Source organism: Lepidothrix coronata, unplaced genomic scaffold (genome assembly GCF_001604755.1).
Source record: "Lepidothrix coronata isolate B3197 unplaced genomic scaffold, Lepidothrix_coronata-1.0 Scaffold59, whole genome shotgun sequence".
NCBI classification, from domain to species: Eukaryota; Metazoa; Chordata; class Aves; order Passeriformes; family Pipridae; genus Lepidothrix; species Lepidothrix coronata.
Window position 1 is genome coordinate 5,124,856 of NW_016690239.1, and position 19,073 is coordinate 5,143,928.

Genomic DNA, 19,073 nt, shown 5'->3' on the forward strand with positions numbered 1-19,073 from the left:
TGGAGACATTCCACCCACTAAATGTTGATAATAGAACCAAAGCAGAGCCAGATGTAAGTGTGCATGGTGCAGCTGTTCCATGCTCAGGGCCTTGTTTCTTCTCCTCTGCTCCTGTGGCAGCACAGCAAGTGCTGAGGAGATGACCATCTTTTTTTGAATCATTCTAGTTACCACAGAGGAGGAGGAGGGTCCCAGAAGGCATTACAGGCCAGCTTAGGACTTTGCTCTCCTGCCATTAAGTACACAAATGTAGCTTCTAGTAAAGACTGCAGACAGAGGTTATGAACAGCAAGTTATGAACTGAAGGCCGTACACACCTGTACTAGAAAGTATTTGTTATTTCCCTACACAAAATCACTCCTTGCTGAGGTAGTAGGAAATGGAGTTTCCTTGTGTGAAATCCACTTCCCATGTTCCCAGCAGGGTCAAAAGTATACCAGTTTAAAGAACAACAATATTTTATTTAATAGAACATTTTTTTTAATATATTTACACAAAACGTGCAAAGTAAATTTTTTTGAGAGGAAAAGAACGCATTTCATTGCAAGAGTAACCGTAGGTAAACCAGATCATGCTGAAATTGGAATCTCCTGACTCAATAACACAGGGCATTCAGCATCTTGGCCCCCGAACACTGCACTGTACAGGGGAGCCCAACAGCAAGTAAGGGGTAGGAGTAACTGTCCAAGACTGCTATTTCTGTATAACAAAGTGTGACACTGATCTCTGCAGTAGTTCTTAGATGGACAGGCCTGTGCTAATGGCAGGTAAACTGTCTCCCAAGATAAACTGGAAGCTACAGTTTATATGTAGGTCATGCACATCAAGTTTAGGCCTTCAGGAAGCACCATGTAACAGCTGGAGTACTTGCAAAGTGATATGTTCCACAGCTTCTAAGGATCAGAAACTTAATTAATTAATTAATCAGCTTACTTAATTATTTGTAAATAATTACTAATGAGAACGAGCCTTAAATCTCTTCCAGCTACCACATTATAGCTTTTTGCACTTTTACCTGTAGTATTTCAAGTGATGCAACAAGTGGGGCAAAACTGAGAGTTGACAAGGAATTCCATGTTGAACGACAAAGCTAAAAAACCACCAACTACAAACAAAATCACACCACAAACCCCAACAATCAACATGTTACACTCAACTCCATGTTTGCTATAAGCAAGATAAATGCAAGATACTGAAGAGAACGGGGTATTGCACATCTTCAGTGCTGATGGTGCAGAATTTAAGTTTTGGACACCACTGTAGTGGTAACTTTATACTAAATATTTGGATTTGTCTGTTGGTCTTTTTACTGTTTTTACAGAATCTATGTTTTTGTATTGCATTAATCAACAGGTAGAAAACTAACAATTTTCTTTTAGAATAAGGTTTTTACAGAAGCTTACTTGACCTTTGTGACTGATTCAGAACTGTTTCAAGGGGTTAGAGGTTTTCTTTAAAAGACCATACCACTGCAACAAGTTTTTCCACCTTGATGGGAACATGTTATACTGCAAAATGGGAACAGGTGTAACCATTTGTAAAGCACTGAAGATAAAGAGCTGGTGTGGTGTTCAGTTTATATTATTTACTCAACATGTAATCATAGTCACTTTCTTAAATCAGATTACTAGAAATGGAAGAATAAATTTTATAAAACACCAGTGATTACATAACCTAAGGTATCCCTCCTACCCCAATTTATATATTTCAACTGTACAGCAGAAACCAAAGAATTTCTCATCACATTCAGAGAACATTGTTTATGGATATTGCTTCAGTAGTGCATTAATTTGTTGGCACCTTTTTCATGTAACAGGAGTAAGAGACTGAACAATTTAGAAGTTTTCTGAAACTGCAATCCTTAGCAAAAGGAGTGAGACTCGCTGTATGTTTTACAACATGTTTGAGTTATCATACCTAGAGCTGGGATTAGTCATTTTGAGCTCTTAAGAATCGCTTCTCTTTAGGTTTTTCTAGGAAACTTCCATTTTCTTCACCTTTCCCATTCCTTTCCCAGCAACCTGAGGGGACAGCAGGAAGCCTAGCAGACACTGTTTGCTCAGAATTGCATCAATAAATCCTGTCTTCCAGGAAGCAGGGTAATGAAAGGACAACTTGCTACTGCTACAGAAGGGGTCAGTGCATGAAACTACTTTTACCACTTGGCAAAAATCAGTAGTAAAATGCTCAGCTGGCACGTGGCCCTTGGCTGGCATCTGTGATTTTTATCTAACAAGTACAAACCTGAAAAATTAAAATCTTCATTCAGTTAGCAGAGAAAGGTACCTATGCAACAAAAACACTGAAGATTATTTAAACAGAATTATCTAAAAATAAACCTCTGAAACCTAGCAGATACAAGTTTTGTGTTGCATTTAAAGATAGGTATAAGTATACTTTAATCTAATTCAGATTTATAATACTGAATATACACTTCTATCTTACGTTCTAGTAAAAATCTAAGCTCTCGTGAGTTTGCAGAACAATCTGTGAGTTTGCAGTACATAATAGTCTTCAGTATATAGCAGGTTCAGTATGAATACTGCTTCACTTGTTAAAAACCAAAATCACCTGTTAGCTGACATCTGACAGCAGTGAGCACACACACACTGGGCATTTTCTAGGTAAAACTAGTAACTGCTAAAATGTATGTTGAGTCCAGCTTCGTACAGCCCAAGTGGTTACAATGCAACAATTTGAGCAGAGGATTTATTTAACAGAGTTTAAGGAGTGCTTCCAACCCAGCCTGTCATCACAGCAAACTGCCAATAGATACAGTTAGTATGCATTTTTGTCCTTTCCATATTATGTTTAGCTGGGAAATAACATCACACCTCCTAACTGGAATTACTCATTGCTATGCAAAAGCCCCATCATTGTCAGGAGTTACCAGCTCCAAGACATTCAATGTTCTGGCTTCTTAGTAAGGTGCAGTGAGCCCACAAAAGGCACTTGATACCAGTTACATACAATAGTTTCACTTTAGAATAAAGGAGACTATAATAAAAAGACTGGTCATGTAAAACACACTAAATTTGGCAAGGAAACTTAGTTAAGACCAAACTAGTGTTGCCAGATAACCTGTAAGTGTGCAAAACCATGGAGAATGTTCACTTATCTTGATGCTACAAGCTAAATCCAGACACAGTCAGGTGCTGAGCATTATTCCTTGCTTCAAAGTAAGAGGTATCAGTTTCATCATCCGGCTGAGGTATAAACGGCATGGTTTGATTCTGCAGATTATCCCAGTCCACACTGTGAAAGAGGGGGTGACGTTTCAGCTCTGGAACAGAAGTTCACATAAGCATTATAAACTTCCTCATGGCCAAGCCCCATAGGCACTTTGTTCCCTTATGCATAACTGTCACTAAATTTGCTCTATATTCCTTTTTAGAAATTCATATAAGTGCAAATTGCAATTGGGCTTTGATTACCCCCAACCTCAGTGGCATCAAACTGTTGTCCTGCCAACTAGCTGCCTTCCCCTGTCCAGGGAACCTGTTCCACACAGAGCGGATCAGAGATGTCCCAGAGACATTTCTCATGCTGGGGCACCAGACAATTTCTAAGCATCACTTCAAAGTCTGTTTATAATTTTACCAAAGTTCTGTGCTGAGTAAACATGTGGGAGTCACTCCCACCCATCACCACTCCAGGTCCTCTTTCTTTTGCTGTCTCATGGATTTCATTACCTCCTCTGCTTTGCACAATCCCCTTTGGCCAAACACCAGACACAGAAGTCTAAATGCCCTTATGGTGAAGTTACCACAGACCACCAGACTTCACTTTCCCAGCCCAAAGATGGGATAACTAACCAAGCTGCCGGACTTTCTGACTCAAGCAGAACTCCCCTGCCCTGTCCATTCTGACCACAAGGTGACCTTCTGGCACGCAGGTTCTGATATGAATTCTGCATAACATGGAAATACCAGTCCCTTATCAAAATGACTTTGCTACTTTGATTAAATCCAATAAAACACCTTTTCATCTAACTGGGATACAAAACCATGTTTTTATCACCTGCACCACAAAAATCAAAAGCAAATAGCAGAAACAGGACAGGTGAAAAAAATTAAAAAAAAAAAATAATCACATTTGAACAAGGTGGACGTTTGACCAAGACACTCATTACAAATGTACATCTAAGCACATACCACAGGCTTTTAGCTGATAGACAGTAAGACATTAACATTTATTATTTCTGCATTTCCTGAACAAATACAACAACATAACATTAAAAGTTTATTTTAGACAAAAGGCAGAGTGAGTCTTTTATCTCCTTCTAATGGCTTCAGCAGCCACACAAGCAGCAGGGCATTGCACAGATCCACTATCTCAGAACTGTATGTAGTTCTGCTCTTAAAGTTCTCATGCACCAGAAGCTGCCTTTGGCCAAGAAGGTAAAACCAAACTTCTTTGTCTCTTCCCAAGATACTCATGTGTACCACAGCTGGCACTCAACTCCTGCTCACAAGACTGAAGAGAGGAGCAAAAACCAAACCAACACCAGATATCAGTGTTGTCTACCAAAACCTACTTTAAAGCTGCTTATCTGGAGAGATTGAACTCATAGAAGCATAGCAGTAGGACATGACATAACTGGGGTTTCTCAGTAAGTAAGGCTTCATGCTATAGCAATAAAAAGGGAGAGCATGTGTATTGGGGAGGGGAGAGAAGATGACAGCAATGGAAACTTAGGTACAACGAGAGAAACTTAATGGTTGTCCTGAAAACTACTCAGCCAACTTCACATCAGTGGCCTATAAACTGGACAAAGAGATCAGATCCAGTTATAAGGCTTGACAAAGAATGAATTTCCAAGAATTTCAGATTGGAAGAAACCATTATGTGACTTAGTTTAAATTTCTTTCCCTGACAAGCAATTGGATTTCACTCCAAAATCCAGGAATAAAGGCAATAACTTGTGTTTGACTATAACACCTTCAAACTGCTTTTTGGGAGACATTAAAGCCACAGAATTTTCTGCTGACATCATGACCTTCATTTACACTCATGTGCCTCCTCTAATTTGATCTGGCCTGGTTTTAGCTTCTAGCGTTTTAATCTCTTTATGAGTAAGAATTTCCATAGCCATTTCCTTCTCTAGTGATTTCTTGCACGGTTCTCTCATAAGATTTCTTCATCTATTTCCAAAACATCTCACTCTAAGCTTCCTTCATGTTATCAGTTCTTTTTATATAACATAGTCACTGTTAACAACGACAAACATTCAAGTCCTTCTAAAAGGGGAAAAAGAAAAATATATGTAGACTTTGTATAGTATATATTGTCCAACTCCTCTATGCATTCAAAGACAGGCTGATTCCTAAGTAAAAACTTCTTTGAATTAACTGTTGTAGGAGGATCCTCTCCCAAACTGGAGCCAAAACAGGCTTTTAATCAAGGTTCCCAAAATCATTTAGGTTAAGAACTCCAAGTTAGAGTTAGATAAGAGAGAACTTTGGTACGTCAGATGTCAAACACTAAACATGCACTAAACCTAATTAGGCATTGAAGTTTATTAGTCTAAGTTTCAGGAGGAGGACATCACCACTTTGCAATTTGCAATTAGTTGCAAAGAACACAATTTTTATACTAACCTTTCAGTCCAGCTCTCTTAGTAGTGTCAATTGTTAGAAGAATATCTATTGCATTTTGGGCGTTATCAGACAGCTTTTCTTCACCCTCAGGCCAGGGAATATCTACAGACAAAAATGCAGATGAGTTGGTAACTCAAACTATAAAACAAATGTTGGAAAAACATAGTTACCCTGATTACTGAAACAGATTACCTCTTTTCAAAATATTTTGGAAAACCTGTGCTGGTGTTTCATCATTAAAAGGTGGAATTCCAGTCAGAAACTCAAACAGACAAACTCCGAGGGCCCACCAGTCTACAGCAGAACCTGATAAGAGAAACCCACTTACACAAATAGTATTTGCAAAGACTTGAAGATTAGCCATGGCAGATTGAAGAGTGTTTAAATTCTAAAAATTTCTTGAAAATGAAGGAAAAGACAAAACAAGTTGTATTTAATATTCATGCAGATTAAAAATACATTAAAGGTTTTTTTAAAGCCACTCTGCTTCTTAATTCATTATAGATAACACTGGGTTTACTGATAAAAGCTAGGGGACTCTTATTAACAATCTAATTATGAACTCCTGTCAGAATCCAGGAGCTGACTTCTCCAAGAGATTGTTTTGTGACAAGAAACAGCTGCCTAATGACTGCTCTAGACTTGGCTCTATGTTGTAGCCTGTATCTTCCTCTCAGTTCTTTGAGAAATTCCAAGAATTCAAACTACTGAACATAAGTTTTTATTTGCCTAAATTTATGTGAATATCTTGAAGACAACTTACAGAGATGAGGCAGCACACAAGATGCTGGAATTGCTTTTCATTGAATTGAATTGATTAGGGTAATGTGTAGTTCCTAGCTATCTCTTCTTTGTTATGAAATAGTTTTGGTTTTCCACATTGCAGGGAGGGTTTTTTTGTCAATCCCATTTTAATAATCCACACAAACACAACCCAGCAAAGCAATCCCAGGCACCGCTGCATGCATTCTAAGCCTTCTGCATCTTTGAGCCATGCCCGCTCCACTGTGTAAAGAACAGATGCCAGAATAGATGCTGTAAAACATCAACTTTGAAAGGCAGTAAGTCTAATTGCTCTTGGATTTTTTTGCATATAAAAAACATTAAGACACCTCTAAGTTCAGAAAACAAATGGTTTGAGCCATTTCACGAGGACTACTGTTAAGTTTTGAGATGCTGAAAAGCAAAATGTTTAACTAGTAATCTAATGCACTTTTAGCAACTTGTAACAGCAGTAAGAGTGGCCCACCAAGCCAAGCACATCGCAGCAGTGAGATCACACTCACACTTGTTAGACTACTTGGATGTTCAGTTAAAACACTCCCAGCTCCAGTCAAAGTCTAATAAGATCACAACTCTGAACAGTGTAGTAACACAGGTTTCAGCAGGGATTTTTTTTCTACACGAAGTTTAACTAAGATTAGATTTACTACCACCATATCCCTGCTAAATGTGATGCAAGGAACAGCATGAAGTTATGTCAGGGGAGGTTTAGATGGGATATTAGGAAAAAGTTTTTCACCCAGAGGGTGGCTGGGCACTGGAAGAGTCTCCCCAGGGAAGTGGTCACAGCACCAAGTTCAAGACAGAGTTCAAGAAGTGTTTGGACAACGCTTTCAGGCACAAGGTGTGATTCTTGGGGTGTCCTGTGCAGGACCAGGAGTTGGACTTGGTGATCCTTTTGGGTCCTTTCCAACTCAGGATATTCTATGATTTGAAGCAAGAAGTAGAAATATGAGGTCTTGAGCATCTGAGCCTTCTTCACCCATAGATAAAGTAAATCAGACTGACTACATAACCTAAAAGAGCGAGGAAAAGTGTCTCTGGCTTATTTCCACAATTTCTTTAAGAATGCTGACTTTCCTTCTGAAGTGTACGCTTACATGTATGAATTCTGATAGCTTAGTCACACTGACACTGATGTTTCCTGAATCTGTGTGGGAGCATCAGACATTTTTATGTGGAGTGCATATTGGACATGTCTTTCTATATAAGAACATTGTTCACCCAAACAATGTTCTTGGAAATTGTGATCTAATTATACTTTGACTATTCAGTTATGCTGAATACTTCATTCCTGCACAGAATATAGAAAACTCACCAGAGATCACAGTCCCTGCATATGAAAAGACAACGAAGTAAGAATATTATAATTATTAAAAAAAAAAATCTAACAAATATAAACATCAAATATCATGTACGATTCTCTGAAAGCATTGGAATGCAGGTTTTTTCTCAAGGTAGTAACTCCACAATAAAGGAAGATGGCAATGTTAAATCTAAGTTAGAAACAGAAATAAAATAATTCTGTAACATGATTAATTTAGGATTAAAACTACATTTACAAGCAACTCAACAACACAGGAAGTGTTTAGTAAGGGAAAATTTGAAGTTCCAAAGCCAGAAAACCGTAGCTTCACAGAAGGTAATGGGTAATGGCAAAAGCTAAGCACTAACTATTTTTGAAAAATTCACTATCTTATTACTTGAAGGGTTTTCAGTTCTAGAGACACTCAGGAATGTAAATATGTCACCTTTCACGTACTGACAAACGGCTGGTTTGTCTTACCATGAGGCTTTGTCAAAAGCAGCTCCGGTGCCAGGTAATCTGGGGTCCCTAGGATGCGTTCACCTTCTACTGGGGCAGCTCCTCTTCTTACACTCTTCGGAGTCCGATATGGTGTGCCAGCATCCCCCTGACAAGGTGTCTTAAAAGATGCAACAAAGATTTCAGATGCCAAACAAAACCAGCTGAGAAACTCCCATCTCCAGGTTTAGTAATGGATATAGTAGTTGTTACTCAAGTTTAAGCCAAGAACATGTCACAAAATATTCCCTGAAAAGTACATGTAAAATGTGCTTCCATTGCTTTATCTCAACAATCTTGAAGCATAAAGTTAAAATGCCTATTCTTCAAGAAACTTATCCCTAAGTTCTTCCTCCAGTGTAAGTCCACAGCAGCTATTACTCTTTATATCAATCTTTGTAATAGGCTTGTAACTGGCACTTGACAGTATACATTACACCATCACTTTTACCAAGACAAAAAAAAGGAAAATAGTGGGCAGAGTGGCAGCTACTAGCAGCTGAACAGCATTTACAAACTGTCTTGGGAGGGGTGCAGGATTAAAAAAGAAAAAAAATAATAATCAAAGACTTCCCATTACATCAGAAAACCTGTAACTGCTCAAAGGAAATACCACACTGTACTAAAAGTAGAATGAGATAGAAATAGCACAGGCTTTTTTTATCAGTTCACTGTAACAGCAATGGATTTCTCAAAGAGGTCAACAGTCAACGCATTTTGAGCCACAGGCAAACCAATGAATAGTTATTACTAAACTCTTACAAGAAATTATAAATTTGGCCATGTAAGTGCAGTAAGAGAAGGTCTGTCAAAGTGACTTTTGTTGACAGGCTATCTCAAACTACTTGAGTTTTCCCTAAATTTACAACTGAAATAATTTCAGGTTGCTAATGTTATAACGCGTGCACGAAGTTTCCACATGTCTCCTTACCTACCTGATAGGTCTGATATGGCCTTCCTTTCTGTGACGGAGTGATAGCCGTTGGGTAAGAGCCACTACAAGCAGGTGAAAGATCCATTATATCTAAAGAAGCCATGCTACACGGCTCAGATACATTGGACATATTAATTGGACTATTATAACTTCGAAAAACAACAGCACTTTTTTTTAAGAGACTCAGTGCTTCCATCATCTTTTCTGAAGGAGGAGATACTGTGTTAAGGTAAGCTCCTTCCCCGTGTTTCTGGTCGTTATCCTTCTCATGATGTAACAGCTTGCAGTCCTGGACTGTATGTGCTTCCTCTCCACTTCGTGAGGCATCTTGGGACTTTGGTGATGTTATCAGTGCACCTTCAGGTTTTGGCTCCTCAAAGGAGAGGTCTTTAACACTTTTGTCCAAATCTAAAAGCTGCTTTTCTAAATGGCTTTCTGTAACAGACATGTCGGTAAATACATCAGAGTCTGCATTGAGGATTCCTGACGGTTTTTCATCGTCAGTGTCTAAAAAACTTGAGTTCATGTACTCCTTTTCATCATCCTTTCTGTAGTCTGTATCCAGATCACACATAAGATTTTTGACTATAGTTGGAGTAAGTGATCCTTCTGTTTGCTGGTTGCTTTCGCAGGTGTCACGTGGGCATCCATCATTACAGAGCACTAAGGACTGAATTTCTGTTGTCAAACCCGTCCTATTGTTTGCTGAAAATTCTGAGATATGACAGCCACGCTTATATTCTGCATTGCTTTTTTTAACATAGTTAAGTTCCTGACAAGGACTGGTATCAACTAATTCAAAGCCTCTTTTAACACCTGGCTTTTCAAAAATTTCTTCCTCTTTGAAAGGTTCATTCTGCCTTGAAGATGACTGTTGTGGATTGGAAGTTTCTGCTGTTTCATCAGTTATCTTTCTTTTATTTACACAGACGTTTTCTTCCCAAGTCTTTTCAGAAATACTCCCATAACCACACTGGATGTGAAAGGTACAGTAAGAAAATGTATCTGTTATATTCGAATGTTCACTTCCCAACTTCTGCCTACAGTCAGAATCATTTCTGACAATGGGAGAAACAGCAGATTCAAGTTCTTTTTTCTTTAAAACTTCAGTACTTTTGCTATTTGTTAACTCAACGTTCGAAGGGAGAGCTGACCCACTGTTATTTGTTTTGCACGTTGCAGAACTAGGTTCATCTTCACTGTGCTGCAAATGAGCATATTAAGCTTTAAGAATCAAGAAAAATAGGATTACAGCACTATAGAAATGTGTCTTTGAAATTCTTGATTTTCACTTCCATAACGAAATGCAGATTTGCAAGCATTACTTATTCTAACCACTACTAGTGACAAACATGACATAACATTTAAAAATAAAAAAGTCAAAACCAAATTAAGGATAACTTGATAATTGGACTTTTCTTAAGAACATAAAATAAACTTGCTAGAATATAGTAGAAAATGCAGTATTTTTAAATGCCTAAGGATGAAAAAAATACAGGAATTGAAGTTGTATTTGTCATTTTATGTTAAGAAGTTAAGCTACAGAAGTTTTCAGTTTCCAAGAAAGCCCAAAGCAAACAACTCCATCATACTGCCCTGTGGCATATTACACTTCAGAGATGACAAAAGGAAAATCTGATATTACTAATATTTTGATAACACAATAATACAACCAAGGCCTTGAGAAACAGACAGATAAAGAATTATATATTGTTTTAAATCTAAGTTTTTCTGTATGATCTAAATAAGAATTATGGCAAAAGACTACCTAGCAAAGCAGCATTTTCTTTTAGGTCTGTATTTGTACAGAATTTCATTAACAGTTTAAAATAGGAGAAAGTATTTTGTATCAGCTACAATTACTGGTGTTAGGTTAGTTGATACAAAACTCTTCAGAATAAAAAACTTTAAACTCTTTCGTTTGAACAGCTAGTAGAAGTTTGAAGTGTATTTTTTTCTTATTTTCCCAAGTTCTGTGTTTTAAAGAAGTGATTTTGTCTGTATGCTGAGCAAATAAAGCTCTAGGGATAAGATCAACTTCCAAATAAGCCACTGCTCCCAGCATTGCCCACCTGTGCAGGGCGCAAACCAGTGATGGCCAGTAGAAGCCTTCCCTTTCACTGCTTTGCAGCAGGCTCTAACATCTGCTTTTCCTATTATGTTACACAGGACTAATATTTGTTTGAAGAAAAAATTGTATCACTTTGATCCAAAATCCTACTCAACAAGAATTACAACCCCTGCTCCTTTCTCTGTGCTCAAAGTACGTGTTAGTAAGTAGAGGAGATTTGCATACACAAGTACAAACTAACTTTAATTTTTAGTGGGAAGATGAAACAGTCCTGACCTCTACATCTTTCTCCTGCCTGGGGCTGCTGCAGCATTCTGATTCCACACTGGACAGGTGTGTGTGGGACTCACTACTAACACTGCAAGTACCAAACCTCTTTCTTGACTGAAGTAGAGTAGGAGTCAAACTTCTTGCTGGCATCACAGGTGTTAATTGAGAATTATCAAGATCTTGAAGGAAAAAAAAAAATTCAAATGTTGACAAAATTTGATACAAATTGACCGGCTTCACACTATGTCAAGCTTTCACATCCAAGGAAGTTATGGAAAGCTTTCCATGACAACATAATTTCTCTTGTCATCTTTCCCACATAGTCAATTTACACCTTTTTTGAATTAGAGATTTGCCAAGAACGTAAAAAGCAATATTACCAGCATAGTTGTCTTCTTTCTCATTTCAGGTTAGAAATGAGAAAGCTGCAAGAAAAGACAATTTAGAGGAAAGCACTCATTGCAATATTAAATAATTTTCAATGAAAGTATGTCAAGAACTGACGCTTTCTGTGGTGGTATTGAATTCAGTGGTTGTGATTTGAAAAAAAACACGAAAAACCATCAAAGATGGCATAAGTAGTGTAGGTGAAAACATGTCAGAAGAAAAACACTGGAGGAATGGTAGACACTAGTAGTAACACACCTTTTATGAAGTGGGTCCAAACTACTAACATAAAATTAAAAGACTACAACCTTAGAGCCAGAGTATTCCCTCAGCACAAGGCTTGGTATACTCACGTGTTTTGAATAATTTAGTTGAAAGAGGGGTATTTTCCTTCTGGACCATAGGTAAGGGAGAAACCACTCCATGCAAACTGTCAGATGATTGACTTGAATTGCGCGCTGGCATTTTCATTCCAACAGGAGAATACTAACAAGCAGGAAGAAACATAGTTAAAAATAAATGGAGTCTGAACAAACACTCAATCCAGAGCTGAGAATGTAACTTCACACAGTCATTATGATGTTTGCATTGGAGCTTGGCCATGCCCATTTACCAGACCTTGAAGCACAACTGATAGTCAGCAACTCAAAATATAGACCAACGTAATCACTTCAGAACTTTAAAGTACTAGAAATGTATAATAAGTCATTCTACCACCTGGCAGAAGAGATGCAAAAATAGCCTTATCATGCCTATTATTAAATTTAAGATAGTAAGTAAACTAAAAGAATTAAGTACTTCAAAGACAGTGACAATTACTTACAAAGCCCAGAGAACTGATAAGAGACAACAATTGTCCTGGAGTACGCGAATAGTCCTGCTTTGGCTTTGCCATTGATGGTGTAGTAAGGATATCTATCATATTTATCTCTACAAACAGACAAAAAACAACCCCAAACAGGTCAGGTTTTCATTTTGCTATTAAAAAAACAGCAAAGTTGCAGACATTTCCTTAAGTTTTATCAAGAGGAAAAAAAAAAAAAAGTCATATGCACAACAAATATACAAAAGAAGACACCAAACCCAACTGAAGATGTACCTATACATTCTTACTCAACACAAGCTGTTTCTTCCTGTACATCCACCATAAAGTTATAGTTTATACACAGAGAAATTGTAAAAGTCCAAATTCTTTTCCAATAGACTATGCTGGAAGTGTTACATTTTCTAACTTGATACCAGCTTTGGTTTTTAGGCATCAGTTCCAGCCTACAGCCCACAGATTAAGATGGTAAATTTGGTTCAAAGCCTGCCATCTCTCCAAAAGACATCTCAAAAAAGCTACAGAAGAATTTTTCATAGGTTAAAATTCAACTTTAGAACCTTTTTTTTTGCTCACTAGCAGTAAGTAGGCTTATGGATTCCATATCATGTTCAATTAGACACAATAATCTGTCATCAGAACATCACTTAAAGCAGTACATTATAGAAAATACAGTATACTTAGGATTTTCCTTCATATTCTTAAAACAATGAAGAAGAAACACCATAGACAACTCTGAATTTTGGCATTCCTTTAAATGTTTAAAAAGGTTGTACCCACCAGCAACTGTCTCAAAAAAACCAGAGCTGGTGCTGTGCAGCGTAAGTTTGGACAATCTGGCCAAGGGGTTGGAGTTACAAACTAGTTCAGAAACCAGCTATTCACATTAAAGACCTGAAGTCTATCACCTGTGCCAGGCAGTCATTTGACTATTCAACTATATTTACTGCTACTTGAAAGGAGCATGTCAAAGCACTGATTTAATCTTCTGTTATGGACCCCTGTCCCTCACACTAATGTCTGCAATGCCTCAGCTAATTTACTGGAAATTCAAGGACTGAGAAACACGAACTGAAGGACAAAAGTAGTCAGAGAAACACCAAGAAAAAGCCAGAGTAATTCATTTACCCACTGATTTCTCTCTGTGAACTTCAGAAAAATTTGAAATCCATACCCCTCAAGAGAAATGGTTCTAGATTATATTTCATACAACCTTGTTGCAAAGAATAAATTATTTATCTTCTGAAGTGCAATGTATAGAGCAGACCCTTTACTAGCACGTAGCTTATCGGTACTTGCCTGCTAGAAATGAGATATTTGTGCAAAATTTGCACTTATTATTGAAAGCTCCCCTCTACAGAGATGCAAACATTCAAGAATACAGAAATGTGACCCAAAAATACATTCTAATACAACCAAAAGTATGCAGACAACTCTTACCTCTGTTCAGAGTAACTCTGGAAAGCCCAAAGTCTGTCAACTTTATATGGCCCTGATTAGAAATGAGCATGTTGTCTGGCTTCAGATCCCTGAAAACATGAATATAGTTGAAGTCAGCAAAAAGACCACTAAGCAACATTAAGAAAGTCAAGTGACCAGAAACACTCAATACAAAACATTGGTTATAGCTGTTTCTCAGTAACATCTCTTACCCAGCAGAAGATTCCAATTAGAGGAATACGCCAAAACAACATATCTAGCACTAAACACAGTATGAACATCTCAGGCTTTGTAAAACCTCTATGCATGTCACCAAGAGCTGCGCATTTGTGTTTCAGCAGGTTTAACAAATGTTTTTCCTGAGTACCACTATCATAACTTACTAATGTGGAGCTCCTACAAGTGACAAGCAAACCTCTAGCGACAGTTTTCAGGTGTGTTCTCCGTACCACTGCTGAATGCAAAAAGAACTCTCACTACAGGGGGAGCGTTTGGGTAGTCAGCGTCCCTTTGTTACATGTTTGCAGTACCCAGAGGTTCCCTGAACTAACACAGCTGCTGATACACCTCTGGACTGGGAAAGAGCAGGCAGGGGAGAGCAGTGTGTATTTGTCTGCTCAGCACATACAGACAGATTTTATTTTAGGAGTTGTTTCATGACATTGCTGCAGCACACACATGCAAATGAGGCAGCTGTGGTAGCTGTTACAATACAATGGTGATTGGTTATGTGATAGAGCGAAGAAATTAAAAACACAAACTACCAAATACTTATTTATAAGGGGAAAAAAAAAATTTTACCTGTGGATTATCCCATGCCTGTGAAGATAGTCAAGGGCCAATGCTGCTTCAGAAATATACTTAACAGCCATTTCTTCATCAAAATATCCATAAATATGGAGAAGAGATTTGACATCTCCACCAATAAGGTACTCCATCACCTGCCATGCAACCATTTTAAATTTAAAATTTAAAATACATTTCAAATTTGCAAGTATCAAAATACAAAATAGCTTTCACCCATACAAAAATATTATTTTAAGGGGCAGAAGCTGATAGAAGCTGGCTTGTGCAAACTTGATTTCCCACACAATACTTTTCACTTGGATGAAATAATTAAGGCTTCAAATGACAGAACATGAAACATTTTTTTTAATAGATCATTTGCTTATTTTACTTGCCTAGGCTACTCTCAGAAGTTAATTTAAAAGCTGACTACAGTAGTTATTTGAGAGTTGACTACAGAAAGAGTTCTATATTATAGAAAATGAAATGCAGAGCACTCCTGTGAAACTCAAGGCCTGAAGCCAAAGACCACTGACAACCTGTTCTATACAAATCAAAGTATCTCAATATTTGATTTTGCAAGTATTTATACACAATACTAAATACAGACCTGAGCCTTGCAAAATAAGTACAAATTGCCAGAAATGTATACAGTGATAGCTACTGTGCATTTAAGACAGTGTCTAAAAAGAACACACACATCCAAAAAACATTATGCAAACAGAGACATTATTATGGCCCAGGTCATATTCAAGATACAAGACAGCAGGGCTTCAAAAACTCACTCTTTGAAGATAAGAATGCATTTATGGGGTTTTGGTTGGGAAATCTCACCAGTCCTTAGATTCCAATATACAATACTCTACCATATATTTATATATATACATACACACAGTCACAGACATGACTAGCATTTTCTTCACAAGTCCTTCACCCTGAAGTCCTCTACTGCATGAAGCAGTTCAGAGACTCCAGAAGAAGAAGCCTTTGTTTACACTCCAAATGCATTGTAGGAGGAGTGCATAGCAACCTCCCCTCAGAATATCATCAAACTGTTGGCTGTGTGTGCTTACAGCAATCGAGACAAATTATGCCAGACCCTTTGCAGACAGCCTGAATCCATAGGACCTTATGTGGAGGTCATTATACACAAGTCCTACTGTGCTCCACAGTGCTCCATGTAGACTGGCACTCGGTTTTGCCACTCAGTCATCCTCTTGTCATGTAGGCCAACTACCATAATGAATTTTGAGCACAGGTAACACGTAAAACAGATTTCCTTTAAGTGAGCCATGGAGAGTCTTTCAGTCATTTGGATTCTGCTTGAACAGAATGGTTTCTTGTTTTCCCTAAGATTTCTACATATTTCTAAGGCATACTAGCTATTAGAAAAGCTTCTCCTGTAAAAAAGGGGAATGTGGGTGCAAAGGTAACGGGGAAGAGAAATATTTTACTTGTTGAACCATTCTGAGAAAGAAAAAAGTAAAAGTGACTAAGGAATACCCACTTGTTACCATAAAAATATGTTTCTAGATATCACTACAGTTCACACTCCGTTTTCAAGACAATCACAAAAGACCACAGAAATTTTTTTACTCACTAAGTAGATGTTATTAGCTGACTGAAGTGAGTAGTATAAGTGCACAATGAAAGGACTTTTACTGAGAGCCAATGCATCCCTCTCTGCCTGGACCTGGTGAACCATGTTTTTGTTGATCATGTCTGCTTTTTTCATCACCTGAAAAACAAAACAAAATCAAGTAGACAAACATTCTTTTATTTGCTCAACCTGTTCTTCAGCAAATTAATTTATCTATATACTTAAAACTTGCATATATGAAACAGACCTGTGACTTCATACATGGAGAGAATTTTAAACAACAGGTTATTAGACAACCATTCCCACTGCTCTCCCAATTCAGTCCTGAATGGAAATGACACTACCAAGATTTACTGCAATTGTGTACACTGGAAAATAAGTGTTTAGGCTGCATGTGAAATTAAGCAGCACTGAATTAACCCTCTTATCCACAGCACACAACTCAGAACCATGAAACTGTTCAACACTTAGATTGGCACTTGCTGACCAAGTCTTTCTTCAGAAGCTGAGATATAAGACCAGAAACTGAAAACAGAGTGCAGCAGTAAGCCATCCCATCTTGGTATCCTCAAATGCAAGACTGCAACTATTCCAGCCTCTAATTCTTAAACTTTGCAGAGAAAGCAAGAAAATTGTAAATTTTAAATTAAAAAAAAACATTAAGTCACACAAAAAAAATATTTGTTTCTTTGGGAAGAAACCTCAAAGGTATGCAACTTATCACAAAGAAATAACAAACTTAATTGTGATTTAGGCTCCAATTCCTGCTTTGAATTACTCCACTCTATGATAAGTTCAGCCAATATTAACCCTGAACAAAAGATGCACAATAGCACAGCTGACAAGTATTTAGGCAAGCATGGCATATACATTAGAAGTTTGCCCATGCACACCATCTTTTTCATAAATATATATGATGATAATAAAGCAAGTTTAATTTATCCATTCTCTATGCAACATAACTGTAAAAACTTGAGTCTGCTCAAATTTGATACTTCCTATGTAAATGTTGACCTTAGGTGTAAAAATATTTAGCATATATTAAATTCAGTAGTTTGAATAACCCATAAGTCTCTCTGCAGTAGGGGTAGAGGATTTCCACAAAAGCTTTTAGGTCACAATACTTTCAATAAAGTAGAGTATGATACTAAAGTAACACAACTGAACCACTCTATATGCAGCACCTAAACCACAGAAAATTATTTTCCATAGCTATCATCACTATTATCAAAGATGATAAAAAAAAAATTCCAAGACATCCACGGAATGCATAAAATTACACTTTTAATAACTATTGGCCTTAATAAACATTTAGCACGTGTTAAATGTTGTAGTTGTGAACCAGTCATAGACCTCACTGCAGTAATGATAAAGAATTTACACAAATGCGTTGATCTCAAAATGCTTATAACAAAATAGTGTAAACAGACACATACAGCTCTAAAGAGCAACATCTATTTTTGCATGACTAGCTTTACGTTTCCTCTTCTTTGTGTACTACGCAGCTTGTCATAATCCTTTTACTCACAAAGTCAGGCTCGCACAAATCACTGGTAAAGTTTTTACTGCTGACAAACTTAGATCTTAGCCCTTTGTGTATAAAAGTAGAAAACACGACAGGGTTTTTGTTTGTTTTTTTAATGCGTACTCGGCAACAGTGTTTTTCGTGATTTGTTCTCGTCACGCATCTCAGAGGCGGTGCTCTCACCCTCGGGCAGCTGCGGCTGAGGGTGCTCAGTTGCGGCAGCTGTTCACAAGGGAGAAGCAAAGCGCTTGGCGGGGCTTTTCGCGCAGTTTCTTCGACTCTTAAGGTACCTCTAAAAGCAGCTGTCATTACCAGAGCCCCCCTGACGGAAGCCCCGGGGCCGCGATGAGGGCTGAGCACAGCCCTGTGGACCGCACGAACCCAGGCACCGGGCAGTGCCCGAGAGCAGCTCCCCGAGAGCCGGGGGGGCTCCCACGGCGTCTGCTCCCCCCGAGAGGCGGGAGGCCCGTGCTGAGGGCCCGGCGCCTTCCTGCCCCGCCGGGACGCCCCCTTTCCACACAGGGTTACTAGTGAGCGGAGCCGGCAACGCCGCGACCCCGGGCGACCCCTCACCTTCACGGCATAGAGCCGGCCCGCCTTGCGGCCCAGGTACACCTTCCCGAAGGCGCCGCGGCTGATGGGCTTCACAATGGTGAACTCCTCGATGGATGGGGGCCGGGGGACCTCGACGCGCCTCGGACCGGCGGCTGTGGTGGCGGCGTCGCCCCCCGGCTCCTCGGGCCGCTCCGTCCCCATAGCGCGCCCCCGCCCCAAGCCCGCTGCGATTCAAAGCGGCGCCGGCCCCGCCCCGCCCCGCCCCGCCCGCGCCGTCACCAACGGCCCCAGGGGCGCTCTCGCGAGACCCGCGCCGTTGTGCGCGGAGATTGAAAGCGGCCCCTCAGCACCAGCCCCGCCGGGGGTTTAGAACAGCGACCAGCGACCGGAGCTGTCATCCGGCTAATAACTACTCGGTTTGTCATCTCGGTTTCCAGTTTGGAAACTCCACTTGCCATGAGCAGGTAGACTGCCCGCTCTCCATGGGAAGCTCGA

The 19,073-nt window shown here is 39.0% G+C and overlaps 1 protein-coding gene across 1 annotated transcript; it reads right to left on the reverse strand.

The window, feature by feature from the left end:
• Window positions 1–473: 473 nt before the first annotated feature.
• MASTL (microtubule associated serine/threonine kinase like) lies at window positions 474–18,779 on the reverse strand. Its single transcript, XM_017817163.1, has 12 exons — window positions 18,597–18,779; window positions 16,499–16,636; window positions 14,914–15,053; window positions 14,113–14,201; window positions 12,673–12,779; window positions 12,203–12,335; window positions 11,469–11,641; window positions 9,123–10,325; window positions 8,170–8,308; window positions 5,793–5,906; window positions 5,601–5,702; window positions 474–3,283 (listed from the first exon to the last, which is right to left on the reverse strand). Exons 1-12 carry the CDS (start codon window positions 18,777–18,779, stop codon window positions 3,126–3,128), a joined length of 2,679 nt encoding a protein of 892 aa, XP_017672652.1. The 3' UTR covers window positions 474–3,125.
• Between the last annotated feature and the right edge of the window lie 294 nt (window positions 18,780–19,073).